The 18,373-nt window shown below is 47.7% G+C and overlaps 1 protein-coding gene across 1 annotated transcript in view; it reads right to left on the reverse strand.

Moving 5' to 3' along the window:
- The window catches only part of LOC133345912 (ETS translocation variant 1-like), a 61,032-nt gene extending 43,535 nt beyond the window's left edge, over positions 1-17,497 (reverse strand). The window contains exons 1-3 of the mRNA XM_061557025.1: positions 17,381-17,497; positions 13,988-14,075; positions 13,189-13,236 (exon numbers count right to left, since the gene is read on the reverse strand). Coding sequence (XP_061413009.1) covers positions 13,189-13,236; positions 13,988-14,075; positions 17,381-17,428 — 184 coding nt within the window. The 5' untranslated portion in view covers positions 17,429-17,497. The remainder of the gene's footprint in view (positions 1-13,188; positions 13,237-13,987; positions 14,076-17,380) is intronic.
- Positions 17,498-18,373: the final 876 nt, after the last annotated feature.

Raw genomic sequence — 18,373 nt, forward strand, 5'->3', positions numbered from 1 at the left:
CAAGTTAGACTTCGCCTGGGGCGCCGAGAGCTTGAGCTGGGTCGCCACAGGGGGGTTTGCCTCGCGCCCATACATTAAAAAGAAAGGGGAAAACCCGGTGGCCGCATGGGGAGCCATTCTGTAGGCCTGCAACACCCCGGCTATACGAAGGTCCCAATCCGTCTGGGATACAGACACCTGCTGGGACAGCATAGACGAGATGGTCCGATGCAGCCGTTCCACCATCCCGTCAGTTTGTGGGTGATACGGAGAGGTCCGAACCTTCTCCGTACCCAAGAGGTCGCACACCTCACGTAGGAGTTTACTAGAAAAATTCCTACCGTGGTCAGTAAGCAGCCGTTCCGGAGCACCCTTGTCGAGGACATAGCCCTGGACAAAGGCCTCCGCGATGGCCGCTGCCGACTGGTTGGCCAGGGGCCAGGCCATAGGCCATCTCGTGAAGTACTCTACCCCCGTTAATAAATACCTATTTCCCCTGGGCGTAGCGGGAAATGGGCCGAGTATGTCCAGAGCGACGAGCTCGTTAACCCGGGAAACCTTTATGGACTGCAGCGGAGGGTTGGACCCCCTAGCAGGTGGCTTCCTCTGCGCGCATTGCGCCACAACCCCAGGAGATCCCCCACGTCCTTTGCCATGCCCGGCCAGAAGAAATCTAGCTGGAGCGTGGCAAAGGTCTTGTGAACCCCCAAGTGCAGAAGCCGCTCGTGAACAGCCCATACCACCTTACCCCTTAATGCTGCAGGCACCACGAGCCGCTGGCGGCGGGTTTTCCCATCCCAGTGCATTAAAAGACCCTGGGACAACCCCCACGAGTCAACGTTCGCCACCCCCTGACCGGCCCCCCCGACGCGACGGCGCAGAGCGAGGAGGGAGGTGTCCTCCATTTGGAGGCGTCCCCATTCCGCGACCGACAACCCCAGCAACGAATCCCTCCCTTCTTGCTCGATAGGACCCGAAACTGAAGGCGCATCGGTAGCGGCCACAAGGACCGAATCGGTGGTGACGTTCGGGGGCCTACAACGCCCCGAACCCAAGAGGCACGCGCACTCCGAAGTGGGTGGCAATCGTGACAGGGCGTCAGCGTTCGTGTGGCGGACACCCTTACGATATGTGGTGACAAAGTCATAGTCTTGGAGGATCTCCAACCATCGAGACAACTGGCCCGATGGTTGTTGAACCCGCAGGGTGTACTGTAGTGCCGCATGATCTGTACGGACGGTGAATCGCCGACCGTACAGATACGGGCGGTACTGCTGAATAAAATAAACAATCGCCAATAATTCCCGACGGGTAACGCAGTACCGCTGTTCGGCTGGAGACAGTACCCGACTACCGTAAGCCACCACATGCTCTACGCCCCCAATGAGCTGGGACAGCACGCCCCCGATGCCCGTGTTACTCGCATCAGTATCGAGCAAGAAGGGTTGTGAAAAATCGGGGTAATTCAACGGCGGAGCCCCCACCAAAGCATTCCGGAGGGCGCGAAAAGCAGCCTCCTCCTCCGGCCCCCAATGAAACCTGACTCCCTTGGACGTCAAGGCATGTAATGGTTTCACAATCGTAGCGAAGTCAGCCACAAATCGTCGATAATACGATGCGAACCCAATGAAACTCCTGACCTCTCCCACCGAGGTGGGAGTCGGCCAGGAGCTGACGCATTCCGTTTTGGCGGGATCAGTGGATATCCCCGAGCGCCCAACAATGTGACCCAAATATCGCACCGATTCGCGGAGTAAATGGCACTTCTGCGGTTTAAATTTCAAATTGGCAGCCCGCATTTTGAGAAAAACAGCACGCAACCTCTGGAGGTGTTCCTCGAAGGATTTGCTAAAGACGATGACATCGTCTAAGTAAATCAAACACGAATCCCATTGCAAACCTGCCAAGACCAATTCCATTAACCGCTGAAAAGTTGCCGGCGCAGAATGTAAACCCATCGGCAAGCGGTTAAATTGGAAGAGACCTTGCGCGTACGAAAAGCAGTCTTAGGCTTTGATTCGTCATCCAGAGGAAGCTGCCAGAATCCAGATAGCAAATCGAGGGTGGAAAAGAATCGCGCCCCCGCCACGGCATCGAGCGACTCATCCATTCGAGGAAGCGGGTACGCATCTGCCACAGAGATTTTGTTCAGACGGCGAAAGTCGACACAAAACCGCAGTGAGCCGTCGTGTTTTTTCACCAAAACGATCGGTGCGCCCCACGGACTGTTGGAAGGGGAAATGATATCGGCGGCTAGCATGTCATCAACAGCCGATTTGACATGATCCTTTTCGGCGGGACTCAACCGAAAGGGATTTTGGCGGATTGGCGCGCTGTCACCCGTGTCAATATGGTGTCGCAGCAATTTGGTACAACCAATATCAAATTTGTGTTGACTAAAAACGTCAGCAAATTCGCTCAGGAGAACTCGCAGCTGCGCGCGCTGCGAGTCGGACAGGTCCACTGAACCCGCGCAAAGCGCATCCAGCCATCCGTCATCACAGTCCGAATGCGGTCGCGACGGAGGATCGGTGGATACCTGACCCACGAGTGGTTCCTCATAGGGTACCGGCGTTGCGTGTGCAAGCACGGTCCCTTGAGGAACCACGGCCGTTCGCGATCCCACATTAAGGACTGCAATGAAGGGGTCCCCATCCCCTCTCACCATGGTCTGAGCCGCTAGCAAATCGGGTCCATTGACCCCGGCCCGAGATGGTCCCAACAAGACCCCCCTATCCGCAACCCCTTCATTAAACGGCCGACGCAACCTAAGAGGGACGAGCATCTGAGCCCCCGGAGGTACGCGCACAGTTTTTGTCACGAGCGCCTGCACGGTGGCAAACGCCCGACGCTCCGTGGTGGGGGAAGACAAAAAAGTAACGCGTCGGCCCGATGGGAGCTCAATGCACCCCTGGTCAATCAGGATACGGATGGGCATTTTGGCCAAGAAATCCGTCCCCAACAGGCACGGAACCGCGAGTGAGGAGGAAACCAAAACAGGGCCGGATAATTTAATGTCTCCGATGCAGATAGTGGCGCGGATTTGCCCAATAATGCCCAGCGAGCCCCCGTTAGCAGCATAGCATGGCACGTCAACAGGGAGCAAGGGACGACTTTGAACGGGAAGGATGTTATAAATCAAATCAGATATAATGGTCGCCGATGCCCCTGTGTCAATTAAAATCCGCACCTCTACCCCATCAATGTGACCGACCACAACCGATGATCCCGCCGACGCAGCAACAACACGATGGGCGAGCTCCGACCACTGACCTGGTTGGAGCGCTCGCCGCATTACCGAACAATCGCGCGCGACGGACGGGGAATTTGGAGCCCTGTTTAGTTGAGCGCGTGAGTGTGTGTCGGATGTGTGTGTGGGCCAAACGTGTGAGGTGCCGCGACTCGCCGTATTTCTCTGCTGGAGCTTGGGAGGAGACGGCGTGGCGTCCTGGCGAGGTGTCGCCCCGCGCTGACGGGGAGCCCGGCATCCTGACGCAACGTGGCCTTGCAGGCCACAGTTGTAGCAGCGTGTGAGCGCCCCCGATGTCCTGGGCTGCTCCTGGCGACTCGGTCCATTCCGAGCCTGTGGCGCCGCCGATCTCCATTCCCCTCGCCGCTCCACCCCGCAGACCTCCTCCGACGGGAGGGCGGTGGCCGCCATGGCATAACCGGCCGCTCCCTTTGCCGCCTTCCGACGCAGGGACCGCAAGCCCCCGTGTATGTGGCGCGCGATCAGCAGGGACGACATCTCCGCGTCGTCTTGAGCCAGGACGTTGACGTCTAGCTCATCAGCGAGTAGCAGCAGCTTCTCAGCTACCATGGCATCCACTCCTTCCTCGTCCATCCTTGGAAAAGCAGCCTTTGCCAGGGCTAGGAGAGCCGTCCGGAAGGCCAGGGGCGATTCGTTAGCGCCCCGATGCCGATCGTGGAACAGCTGCCTGCAGTCCGAAGGCGGCCCATAGACGGCCGACAGCAGCTGCAATGCCAGGTGTAGAGTGGCACGCTTTTCCCTAGGCGCCGAGGTGAGGGTAGCCAGAGCGTCGTTGTCCAGCATCGCCGGCAGCGCGCGTAGAGCCTCGGCGTCCGTCCAGTTCGCCATCTCCTGATGAGCGATGAACCGCCTCTTGAAGCCGCCCCAGTCTCCGTCTGCGCCTACGAATTCTTTCAGAGGCGGCAGACGCTGCTGCAAGGCGACGTCCGTGGCTGTAGATCGCTCTCCGTCGCTCCCCGCCGATGATACAGTGTGGGCGGGCTGTGCACATGGCATCGCCGGTCGCACCGATGTTGATGCGCCGGCCGGTGTTGATGATGTCACGGCTTGTGCTTGGCGCTCAGCAGTCACGTGACGCGGGCCGGCCCCGCCGTCTGCTCGCACTGTAGAGATGGCGGGAAATTTAACCGCCAGCCGCGTCGGGGTGGCGGGAAACGTCGCCGCGCGCCGGCTGCTGTCGTCGACCCGTGCTGCCCCTCCAGCCCCCAGCCGCGTGATCTCCTCCAACGCAGCGGCCGCGGCGTAGAGCAGTTCCGCCAGGCGGGAGTGGGCCAGCCGGAGTCCTTCAGCCGACGCATCCCCCCCCTCTTGTCGTAGCGGCGCGGGCGTACTTGGCCCCGGCTGCTCCGAACCGACCCCGGCCATCTCTGGTGTTGAATCGGCCGCGGCGTCTTCCATCTCCGACTCCTTGGTACGTGTCGTCCCTCGTGTGTCCATCGTTTGGACGTTTTACTTCTGACACCAGATGTAGTAAGTATATGGAGGCTTGACGACAGGATCGGAGGCACACTTATTTATTACACCAACACAGTTATTACAGGTCACTGGGCTACAGGGATTTCTCGACAGCTAACCCCTCTAACCTATACCAATTCCTCCACTACGGAACTAGGGGAGGCTATCTGTCCCAGCTTGGTTAAGCTGGGATCCCGGCTCCCTGAGTCACCAGACCAGCTTCGTCTGGGCTCTCGGGGCCACGCCACCGGCTTGCCCTGGTCGGCCCTTATAAGGACAGCGAGCCAGGGGAGCTCTGGGGCCTACACTAGCAGGTCTTCCGTCTTCTCTGGTTAAAGCTGAGTCCCCACCTCGAGCCCTCGAGCTCATCACCTTTTATAGGACTCCCCCCGAGGGGGGGCCCGTGGGGGACGCACATTCGGACGTCGGTGCGAGCGCCACCCTTGTGTACGGCCGTAACCCCGCCCATTGTGTTTGTTGGCCATCCGTGGCCATGCATAATCACACCTCAACATTCGTAGCCATGCGCAATTACACCTCTACACAGATATCGGGCCAGTTTGTAGGTGGGTGAGCCAACGGTGGAGATGATGGGACGAAGGGGTGTACCTTCTTGGTGAGCCATATAATCTGGGTGGTCTACAGCAGACGGTTTTAAGGAAACCCGCTTGGTCTGTTCAATTAATGAGGCTGAATCAGTGATGATATTATTCGTTTTTGTAACATAGTTGTTGGTGGGATCTCTCTTAATTTTTGTGTAGCTACCACCTTTAAGTAGGTTCTGAATTTTGTTATTGTACACGGCTTTGTCCATGATGACAGTGGCATTGCCCTTGTCGGCTGAGAGGATGACGATATCAAAATTCAGGACCTACTTCATGATGGTAGCTACACACCATTGGCTCACCCATCTACAAACTGGCGCGATATCTGTCTGAGACCTTACAGCCATTCACTGGTAAGACCACCTCTTCTGTACTTAACTCAGCTACACCATAGAGCGCAATGTATCTCCGACCATGAACACCTAACCAGTGAACTCAAACACATACACCAAGCTCTCAAGGCGAATGGATACTCTGACTACACAATCCGCAAAGCCATCACCCCAACCGTGAGGAAGGAGCCATCTGAGGATCCAATCAAAACCATCACCCTGCCATGCATAGCAGGGGTAACCAAAAATATTTCAAAAATTATGAACAAACACAAGATCCAGGTCCGATTTAACACACTACATAAAATTCGTGATCTGATCCTATCTGTGAAAGGCAAGATTTCTGACATGCAATATCCCGGTATCTATAAACTAAGTTGTATCTATGGCAGCAGTTACATTGGGGAAACTAAGCGACATGTCTCGGACCGTGTCCGTGAGCATAAGGCAGATTTGAAACACGGAAGGACCAATACTTCTGCCGTGGCTGATCATTATTTTAATGCGGCTGGCTCACACAAAATTGATTCCTCTAAGACGATGGTACTTTGCAAGCCTACTGGCGATCAACAAAGATTTGTTCATGAAGCCATCGGACACAGATACAATTTCTACCGAGAGGAAGGTTATAGACTCAGCAATCATTGGAAAGATGTCATCAACCACTTTGGGTCATGACTTGATTTGTGTTTTCTTGTCAACCTCCACCGTCAGCAGTGTGGGTGTGTGGAGCGAGGTGCAATGCTTTGTTGGTGTAGACCTGCTGGCGGTGTCGGAGCCCTCTCCCACATTAACATCAGCTGCCCCGCCCATCTCTAAACCTTTATAAACAGCTTGCCCAAGGCTAACCTCCCTGTTCCTGATGATGAACGCTTGTGTTGCGATCGAAACGTCGTGATATTTGTATTCACTTTATTTGTATTATTTTATTGTTATATTTTCTATCTACGTGACTTTACCAAAAGAACCATAGATTATTATTTCATTATTATTTAGAATGTGTATTATTGTGCATATAACCATACATTTGTACACATTTATGCAAACACAGGTGTTTTTAATATTTCAAAGAGTATAAAAGTCTTAGCATCTTCAAATAATAATAATACAGGGGATAGGGCCTTTGCAATTGAAATGATGGCTTAATACTACTGTAGTTCAACAATAACATCCAAAGGGTTTGTAATGAAAGATACATGTACTGGATATCACACATCAATGAGGTAAAACATGGGTACAATATCAATGCAAGCACATGAGTGACAGAATGAGGGAAGGGTAGAGAAGGGGTGGAGGAAGAAGGCTGTGAGAGTGGAATGGGTTCGAGGGAAATCGTGAGATAAACACCGAGAAAGAGAGGCTACACAAATAAACAAGTACATGCTTTATGTTGACAAATGTCTCTGGGCCCCAATGGTCTAAAAGATGCCATTTTGCCTGACTTCAGGCACTTAGAAAGACAGCCTCATTTTTAAGTAAACTGGTCCAGCCAGAGCAAAGCCAAGTTCCAAGACCCCTTCATTCATAAAATGCTTGAGCCTATTTTTAAATGTAGCGATTCACAGAACCAGCTGGGCACCGAGCCAGACTCAGCCATGCCCTATTCCAGGCGTCAGTTCCCATGCCGAGTGGTAAACAGCACGCAACAAGTTTTTTTTGTTTGCAAGGAGGGCATGCCGCATCGGATAGCCAGGCGTCAAACATCTCTTTTCCCAGAATTATACCACTGATGTTAGCGCCAGACACATGATCTTATGGCGAAGACCACTTTGCTCAGCGACCGAGCAAGAGCCGAGTGTATGGTGGCTCTCTCTCCCTCCACCCAAACTGTAAGTAACGCAAGCTCCCAAGTAGACCCACGGGGCAAGATGGGACAGGTCTTGTCCTGATCCAGGCAGTAACAGCTGCTTTTGCCATTCCCTCAGCCTAGCTCAGTCACAGCCACTGGCTTTTATTAAACCTTTAAGCTGCTATTTGGATGATCTATTGCTTGGATCCCACGTCGTGCCATTTTCGATTGCTCAAAGGTCATATGCAACACTACTTGGCATCTGGCACATCAACTGGTATGTCAAATTTTCCAATGCTGTCAGCTTTCTCTCCTAAATAAACAGCAAAAGATTTGTGTGCAAACAGTCGTTCACCTACCGTATTTTATATTTTTTAATGAAACCCATGGGAATTTTTTTTCAAAGGTGTCAGTCAAATGTCAGACATACACATCATGGGGACCCATATTCAAAAATTAAACCGGATCTTTTTATGGAGGATTTATTTCCCAAGGATTGAAATTGATGTGCAATAAAAACGTTTTAGAGAATATAAGTTTACATGGACATACTTGTATACCATGAGCAGATGTTCTTGTATGTACAATGTTTGTAAACTGGCATATATCTTGACATGGTGAGGAAATTTGGGTCCCTTGAAGACCTCATACCAGTCAAGCACCCATATCAGTCAGCGAGAGGCAAGACAAAATGTGCCCCTTTCACCAACCCTTACCACCCAGTGTTGTGAATTGTGGTCAAAACAACAACCATAACCGACGCACATAAACCCCCAGTCCCAGTCAGCTCTGGATCCATCGACTGTGGCATCAGTTGGGATGCTGAAGGTGCAGGGATTACCAAGCATCACTGGGTATGAACAGGACTCGCTCTGAATTTGACCACTACTTTGGGTGTATCAAACCTTGCTGAACCGGACACAGTGCTGACGAAAGGAGATACCTCAATTCATTTAAATAGTGGCAACATTTTCTATGATAAAGGGGAAAAATTACAGCAATTATGGAGAGGTCGGCTTCTTAGCATCTATGGGAATCGAGTGTAGAAGTTTAGAATTCAAATGTACTTTGCCCAACTTATATTAAGACTCTCAAATCACTATATGTTAAAAGTAATTCAATATAAATGTCCAAATAAAACTCCATGAATATGTATAAGTAAAAACGCATTTATGAAGATAATTACACAACTTATAAATGAGAGCTACACACACTAAACCAATGGAACGGGGACTTCAGTACAGAGGTAGGCAAGAGGAATGGAGATGGGAAAGGATGTGGCATTAGAAAGAAAAAGGGGAGAGCAAAATGCCTCCTAGAATTGGAAATCATTTAGGTGATGAATGCATTTTTAAAATCTACAAGGTGGACATGGAGGAGCCGAATTAGATAATTAAACATGAAATATTCTCATGGATAAACCCATGAAAATTCCAACAGAGTTGGGATGTATTCTCAATTTTCAGTTTGATAGTTCAAATTCTAATATCAGGCCGAGATATGAAATTTCGGATCATCTGAAAAAAGAAAACAGTTTCAGATTCATCTGGAAGTGGGACGTCACATGGAGCGATGTCAATTCCGTGACTTGGCGTCAGGGCTTTTCCCACCAAAAGCGCCATGATGTGACATCATTGTATTGCACATGCAACGTTAAGTTTGCTTCAATCATAAAAAAAATATTAAACATTACGTTAAAATATGCTTATTATACCGACAAAACAGCATGTTTATGATTACACTTAAATTATGAAGGTTTAACAAAAATATTGCATTTAGTGCTTAAAAATTAATGTTATTTAGACGTATTACATGTATTGTGACATTGTGAAAATAGAAAATGCAAACTGAAATGTGGTCAAAAACCCCGACAAATGTGATCTCCTAAAAAGTGAAATGTGTCGACTCACCCTCATACATACACAGGCCTCTGTACAACCACAAGGAAAATAATTCGAACAGAAGGAAGACACCACACGAACATGATTGACGGTGTCACAATAAAGAATGGGATCAGAAGAAATAAAACATTAGTAACTGTAAACCACCAACAGAGGGGCTCAAAGAGATCAAGATTAAGTATACAATAGATCATAGATACAGAATTATAAAAAAAAATGACTGATGGGCAAAATTGGTGATGGAATGGCAGGCAAAGGAAAGAATGCATCCATGAGGAAGACATGGAACAATAGGATCGTTTCATCTACAGGGGTGCGAGAGGTTAAAGCAGCACTGGTCTGCAAGAGATTATTAAGCTTAGATAAACAATTAGGAAAAAGAATGGCCTACACTAGAGGGCGCTCTAGAGAACCCCACTGAAGAGGATGTGGCCTTGATAATTGGTGTAAATGCTTACCCCGAGCTCTCATACTCTGATGGTGCATTGTCTTTGAGTTGTGCGCCTTTTGGCGTCATCTGGTCCAACCCATGTGAGACTAGGCTCTAAGGAAAGCTGTCTTGGGTGTGGACCAATCAACTTCAATGACAGTGCACATTATCAGAGTTATGTTTTTTGTTTGCATTATGACTGCAGGTATTGTGGTCTATGCAAACATGACTCCTTGTAAAAAAAAAAAGGTGTCAGTTTTGTTGCCAGATGGAAGGGTAAAAAACCAATTATCATATTTTTTACTGGCAAATGAGGTTCCAATGGAGGATGTGGCCTTCTCTTCAATATATGTTGGAAGAGGTTTGAGTATCCACTATTTACCCCACCACACATGGGCTGCCGATCGACTTCACTGTTGTGAAGCCATTTCTACCGATGGGTGGGACCAAAGCGGAGGGCTTTAAGAAACTTGCCAATTGTTTCCACTGCCGTGCCAGCAGATAAAACCGACGGCTTCTGCATTACAAGGCCAGTCATTGATTGGAAAGGAGCCCCTGCACTGGACACTTATGCAAAAATGTATTTTTGCAGTGCACTGGAGGAAATGTCCATCAACACACACAGACCCTGCGGTGATGGGATCGTAACATCTGCATTCACTTCTTAGCTACATGTCAGCTACTACAGCGCCATAGGTCAATTCCTCAAAGCTGCAGTTTTTAAGGATAATGCCACCTGCCTATTCATCAATGTTTACATCTTGAGACATGTGGCACTTATCAGACACTTTATAAATAAGACTACTGATGATGGCTACAGTTGAAGTTCAACTTGAGGAGCTACAGAGGCCTAGTGTTTGTGACGTGGTGGCATCCGTCAAAAAATACTTGTGAACTTCAACCGACTCTGTCGTGGCAGACCACGCTGTGACCAAAACAGCGAAGAACGATACCTTTTCTCGGGTAAATTATATTTTAATTAACCTGCTGCATGACAAGTAGATGTATGTCGTGAACAATATTTTCTGTGGTCCTTGTTTCTTCGGTTCATACTTCGTACTGGACATACACGGTTACAAAGTCCCTATGATGGTAGCACAATTTATATAACAACGCACTGAGCGGATCACAACATGTGTTTCATTTACGGATTGCAAATGCATTCATCATATTTAATGGCCTGTCCAATAAGGCAACGGAAAAATATTAAATGCACCATTGTGCACATATGCCATTGTCTAAGTACCCCTAGTTTATATATTAAACAAAAGAACAAAAACTCTGTAGACTAAATCTGTTGACTTGCTCTTTTGGGAATGTATCATAATTCAAAGTGTAAATAAATGGTTGTGCCATTTCCCAGACGACTGAAGTCTATTAGAGGAGTTGTGAAGATGGGATGGAGCTGAAGTGTTCTACCGTATACAATAATGCCTCTTGGGCAAGCTTCCCCCATGAGCAGTATCTAAAGGTGTATATATATAAAACACTATTAAGATTAAACCTGTAAAGGATAAGTGTAATAATTCGAAAATGAACATCACAAACATCAATATATTTCCAAATATCCACTGCAAAGCTAATGTAACTCAACACACTCTTGCTCAGTGAAATAAAGAGCATTTTAAATGAGCTGAAAAATAAATCTTGGAAACATATTTCATAAACAACATGTGGACACACATAAATAAATAATATCACGGCTGATTGTGTGGGGGTCATTGGTGTATCACTGCACAGCATCTTACACCCAGCTGTAACCAATAATTCTTATTTGTTTACGTATATTTTTTCACATGCTATTTCAACGATTGCACAATTTCTGTATCGGAAACTAAATGGGATGTACCACCGGATTGGGTCATTACCGGAAACTGGCCAGTTCCCAACCCATCCGATCTGCTGCTTTTGGAAACCGGATTAACGTTGCGACATACTGTATTAGGATTGATCATAATGAAAATTTGAATTGTAGGGAAATTGTTGCATCGGATAATATCAACTGAATTTTTATTTTATCCGATCTATGTTTAAAAATTGTATCACGTTTTTCAAAACCAAATGTTACGTAAAATCAATAACAGTTGTACTAAACATTCGATCTCGAATAGCAAATGGTAATTCATCCTATCCTGGCTTTCAGGACACTAACTGTGATTTTGCTATGCTTAAATGGACTGCAAACATATAATTACGCACCACCCTCATCATTCGATGATTTGTGTTGATTTGGGAAACGAAGTTTATTAAATAAAATCTGCTTTAGCTCATTTGTCGCGTTTGTTTCCGTCGCACCGTCCCATGTTTTTGCTTCCCTCTCATACTACTTGCACATCATTTTCATAAATCATAAATATCGTAAAGGATACACACTCAAATCTGTGCGTGCATAACCCGATGAATCAATTCCAGTTAATGAATCTATGCAAGCCTATTGCCGTGTGTGCATCACTGGAGCGGCCGCGTGGACTAGATTACTCGTCTTCTTGGTTCTTTCGGTAAAGTCACGTAAAAGGGAAGTAATAAAATAATAAAAATAAAACATAATAAAATAATTCTCACGACGTTTCGGGCCACAACGCAAGCAGCCGTCCTCCCCGACAGACATGTTCTCCACCTGAGGACGGCTGCTTGCGTTGTGGCCGAAACGTCGTGAGAATTATTTTATTATGTTTTATTTTTATTATTTTATTACTTCCCTTCTACGTGACTTTACCGAAAGAACCAAGAAGATGAATCCCTGCAGTCACGAAAGCTTTAAATCGAAATTTAGATTACTCGTGTTTTGGTCTACTCTAGCCTCCATTGTGCAGAAGCATCAAGGTACAGTTGTTTTCTTCACACATGCTAATTTTATATTATCCTTTAAATTAATTAATTTCTACTATTAATATGTTATTCTCGTAGCGTTAAGAGTTGATTAGTCTATTATTGTCTACAATGTCAGCAGGACGTCAGCGAAGCTATCAATCAATCTTGATTTTACGTGTCAATATCGCCTCAATAAAATAGGCATCAGTCAACATTACAACAGAACGAGGAACGGAACAGCGGCACAGAACAAAATCCATTATTGTTCTGTACTTCGATGCTCCAACCCACACTGACCAGCGTGGTGAAGTATGGTCAATTGACACCCACAAACCGCACGGCAGAGGGAAGGTCCTCATCCAACAGTGTATCGACAAAAGTGCTGTACATGTACAAGATTGTATTATTAGTACTGTAGTATATAACTATTCATTGAAAGTCTGACGTAATCTGTGTCGTATTGGATCGACTACAGTGTTCATATTGAACAGGAAATTTCAACCGTGCACCTCTCGTAACAGATCATACAACGGGGAATTCATTATAAGCACCATAAATTATCCACTATTTGGAAAATGTTTAGGAAATGTACAGATGTAAAAAATTGAAAGATACCTTCGGCAAGCCAAGCTTCCTGCAGCTGACTCAAGTCTTGGAAAAGGTCTGGAACAAATGGGAAGGAGATATTTTATATATATTATTATTCGTATTACTGTATATTACTCCCAGTTACTTAACGGTATGACGCATTATGTAAAATGATATAAAATATTAATGACATTCTTTCATTTGCAGAAAGGAGGTAAAGTTCACGCTGCGTCATTGCACTGCAAGTTGAGAGTTAAAGAACCCAATTAGCTCTCAAGAATTAGCTGACATGCACACACGTGAAATGTGTTATTGCTATTATGCATATTTACACAGGAAAGCCTCACCAAGTCTCGTGACTTTTCAGGAGGGTTCTGCCAAGATTTTGCTGGAGACGCAACGATTGCTATGTACATTATATTGGAATAAAGTAATTTGTTACGTATATAGTAACCATAATATGCATTTACGTATTCAGAATAATAGGCATGTATTAGCTCTGGTTATAAATGGTCAAAGACGATGATTTATGTTCATTACCACCGCCACAAAACACCATACCATTGCCAAGAAATGTCACCATGGTGGTGCCTGTGGTGGTAGGAAAATACGTAGCGAGCTACAACGCAGGACACACCACACAACAGGAACATTTCCCAAGTCACAACTCATCCAACCAACGATTCTCCTACATCTTAAGCTGAAACCCAAACCCAACTGGGCAGCTTACGGAAAAACTATGACCGGGACATGCTGCGTAATAGTTCAGATTCAACCTCGTGCCCGGTAGGCATGGCCCAACTTCTGCTTTGCCAAAACTCCTTACCTTCAGAGTCCTGTGCTAGGTCGGTCTGGGACAAGCGCCTCTTTCTGCCCTGTCCACATGCCCTTCCGCCCCCCTTGTCCGGCTCACCCTGCACGCACCGAGGGAGGCAAGGACACACACACACACATTCACGACACTGCAGCTCATGGGAAGTTACCGTCTGCGATGGAGGCAGGAGGACAAGGTCACAAAAGCAGGCAAGACACGCAGCCAGCTCTAATGGCAGCCTGCGGCCGCTCATTCCACAAACCCAAGCGCCAAGTGAAAGAACAAACACCCACCTTGTTGATGTTTAATGACCTCAATCGAATAATCTTCCGGTGCAAAATTCTGCGATTTAAGTGTCAGGTCTTGATATAATTTTCTATTGAATGTGATGCTGTCCAAATACGTTTTCTGCAAGTGGTGTGCAGTACAAAAATTTAAGTTTGTCTCCCACCTTCTTGGTTCTTTCGGTAAAGTCACGCAGAAGGGAAGTAACAAAACAACAAAAATAAAACGCAACAAAATAATTCTCACGACGCTTCGGCCACAACGCAAGCAGCCGTCCTCAGGTGGAGAACAGGTTCGTCAAGTAGACAGAGTCCACCTGAGGACGGCTGCTTGCGTTGTGGCCGAAGCGTCGTGAGAATTATTTTGTTGTATTGTATTTTTGTTGTTTTATTACTTCCCTTCTGCGTGACTTTACCGAAAGAACCAAGAAGATGAATCCCTGCAGTCACGAAAGCTTTAAATCGAAGTTTTTCTCCCACATCAACCATTAATTTAACACCACTGTTTTATCATCGCCATGAGCCATGCCATGATCAAGCCACTGCTAGATGACGGACTCCCCAAGCCACTGTCATCACTCATGACCCTGTGACATTTCATAGGTAAGAATTCTAAATTCATGAAGTGTTTATGGCAAAAAAATACATTCACACACATTGTATCTATACTGGACTATGGATTATGTGCATCAGCACAATGTGCATGAAAAAAAATCAGTCCATAGATTATGAGTGGAATTTCTGCTGCAAATAAGCAATATCGCATAGGAGTACCTACCATGAGGTTTTCTATTGGCTTTAACAAAGAGCCCTCGTCTAGACTTATCAGACTGTTGGGGCAAGTGCTTTTAACGAGAACCTCAGGTGGCAATGTTGAGCGAGCACCTCAGTGGCAATGTTTACAAATCGCACCAGGTACTCGTTTGAGGCCGAGTCGACCTAGTGGATGCCCAGGACAAGTTCAAATAATCGTCACTAGTGTTGACCATGAGCAGGAATCGAGGTCGCCAGGTTCGTAGGGCAGCACGCTACCCGTTGCACTACCGCACCCCACTGATGGCTTTAATATAACACTCCACAAGAGGAAAATTACAAAGTTCACTGGTGATAAGTGTAAAGCACGAGGATTAAAGAAATTTAGAATTTAGCCTGTTCCGGGAGTGAAACCAAGAAAATTGCCAGTCGTAATATTTGGGTGCCCAAATAAAAAAAAAACTTTCAGATCTTCGTTTATCATGAGCAGACTCGACGCTACGATTCAAATGTCAACTTTCTCGCCCTTTCTCGGGCATCATTAGAACTCGCATGGCTCTCAATCCGTCACGCAGGCGTCTACATGTGTTAGATATAACCTTGTTTTGATAAAAAGCCATTATGCCCTGGGCAGTGAAAGGAGGGGTGGAGGGAAAGAGAATTAAAGGAATCAACGCGCTAACGAACCCGCGCGCGGAGCAACAAACACGCCTTTGTAAAAAAAACTCTGAAATTTCAACAACAAAAAACCGCATTTTTTTTTGCGCGCAGTGAAATCGGCCGAGAGTTGAATGCCCTGAACTGGCACCTGCCCCCCCACCACCACCCCACCACACGCCAGAGAACAAGCGGCGCTTTTAACGCCCCTCGAACACTGCACGGAGTGTACGCGCGCACGCAGCCCACACCGAACACGTTACACCCCTAATAGGCGGGCAAAGCGGATGGACCGACTCCATCATATCGCTCTTTCTCTCTCTCTCGCGAAGCTATGCGAGCCACGCGTCCCCTTCTCGAAGACGTCGACCCACCACCACCACCACGACCTTCCATTGCGCTCCGCCCGTGATGTTTAACTCAAGAACTTTGCATCCAACGGCTCCAATTGCGAACGATGCACTTAATTCGCAATTGTTCCCATTGCTTATGGGGTCACTGGTGGTGTACTAAGAGGCAAGGGTAAATGATACGGTACATCCTGTGGATGAACTAGTCCCGCCGTAAAAGAATGTGTAATTTCTGGCACTGGCTCCGAGGTCTCCCCCACGGAGATGGGCACCGCTCGTTTTGAGCATGGAGAGGACACGATTCTCTCCCAAGTGTTACAGGCATCGACGTAGAATTGTGTCAGTGCATCGGTGGTATCTTTGAGAGGCCAGCCGTGGATCTATGGTTGGCGCAATGCGTTGTGAAATCCGGTTACCCGAGTTCGATTCATGGCCGCGTCGAGAAACCAGTGGGACACACTGACCAAAGTGGGTGAAGTATGGACAAACAACCTCCCCCCACGATTCGCATGGCGTAGGGGGAGGAGATCATCATCCAGCGATGTGTTGACCAAGGGCTGCAATTTACTATCATAGGAATACCACAAGCCGACACTGCGCCATGCACACGCGACATGCATTATACGTACGTGACAGTACCTGACAAGCGACAGTGCCTGACAAGCGTATAGACTTTAATCATTCTCGCAAGGCGTTATTATGGCTTTTTTTTAAAAACACACCACGAGACAAAACCAAAGCAATACAACGTCAAACGCATTCATCTTATCACTGTCTGACCATCACACACACGCGCGCGCAATCATAAAGCACTCTAATTCTCCAACATAACCCATTGTTATCCTTTGCAGTGCGGCGTAGGATGTTAATAATTGCCACTAGACTATGCCGCTTTACCAGTGTCATCCACTTCACTTTTTTTCCTCCCTAAAGATTGCGTCGAACCGTTGTTCACTCGGAAAATCGGCGGACTTAACGCAAAGGGACTCGATGCACACGTACGGGAGGAGGAGGAGGATGACCAAGTGGAATCATGACAACGATGCCACCTCTACTCCCGGTGCAATGATCTGGCTCAACCAGCCCCGATGTAGAACATCACAGTTGTTGCTCCACAGCAACAATTCACCGTAAGAGGAATGGAGATTGGCAGGCAACACGTAGCGGCAACGCGCTAGAAACTTCAGTTTTGGGTTGCATCGCTTGCAAAGAGCGAGAGAGAGAGACCGAGAATAATCGCTGCCATTTACTTAACTGCCTTCTTTATCGAGTACAACGCAGAGCATTGTGGCCATTTGGCACGAACCAGCTTTCTTTCCACACACACACACATCATCACAAGCGAGTGCATGTATACTCACATTGCAGGTGACCGTCAAAGGCACTTGCTGATCGAGGTAGGGCTCCATCGCGCTGCGCAGTTGATGGCTACAAATGTGGAATGCGGGCCGATTGCTTCGCAAACTCGCCCCCCTCCACCACCACCACCAACCAACCAACCTTCTCCCTCTCTCGTCTCTCCCTCCCTCCCTCTTTTTCTCTTCCCGCAGCCGGGTTCCCAGTCGTGGCAGTGAAGCGATTCGCGGCTTCACCCCTTCGGAGTGGGCGAATTATGAATGGAGAGAGCTGCGGCGGCGGCGGCGACGGCGGCTGCCCGGCCCCATTCATAAAACCCCCGCCCCAACCCCGCCCGTGACTCTCAGTGGCTCCCTCACTCACTCACACACGTGTGTGTGTGTGCTTACACACTCTCTCTCTCTCACACATGTGTGTGTGTGCTTACACTCACACACATGTGTGTGCTTACACACTCTCTCTCTCTCTCACATGTGTGTGTGTGCTTACACACTCACTCACACACGTGTGTGTGTGTGCTTACACACTCTCTCTCTCACACATGTGTGTGTGTGCTTACACACTCACACACATGTGTGTGCTTACACACTCTCTCTCTCTCACACATGTGTGTGTGCTTACACACTCTCTCTCTCCCTCTCTCACATGTGTGTACTCACCCGCACATATGTACGCACACGTGTGTGCTTACATACTCTCTCTCACATGTGTGTGCTTACACACTCTTCCTCTCTCTCTCACATGTGTGTGTACTCACTCACATGTACTCACTCACACACACGTGTGTGTGTGTGCTTATACTCTCTCTCTCTCATGTGTGTACTCGCCCACACACATGTACTCATACATGTGTGTGCTTACATACTCTGTCTCTCTCTCACATGTGTGTGCTTACACACTCTCCCTCTCTCTCACACATGTGTGTGTACTCACTCACACACACGTGTGTGTGTGCTTACACACACTCTCTCTCATATGTGTGTACTCACTCGCACACA

Source organism: Lethenteron reissneri, chromosome 23 (genome assembly GCF_015708825.2).
Source record: "Lethenteron reissneri isolate LAM-NWPU_2019-01 chromosome 23, ASM1570882v1, whole genome shotgun sequence".
Lineage (NCBI taxonomy): Eukaryota > Metazoa > Chordata > Hyperoartia > Petromyzontiformes > Petromyzontidae > Lethenteron > Lethenteron reissneri.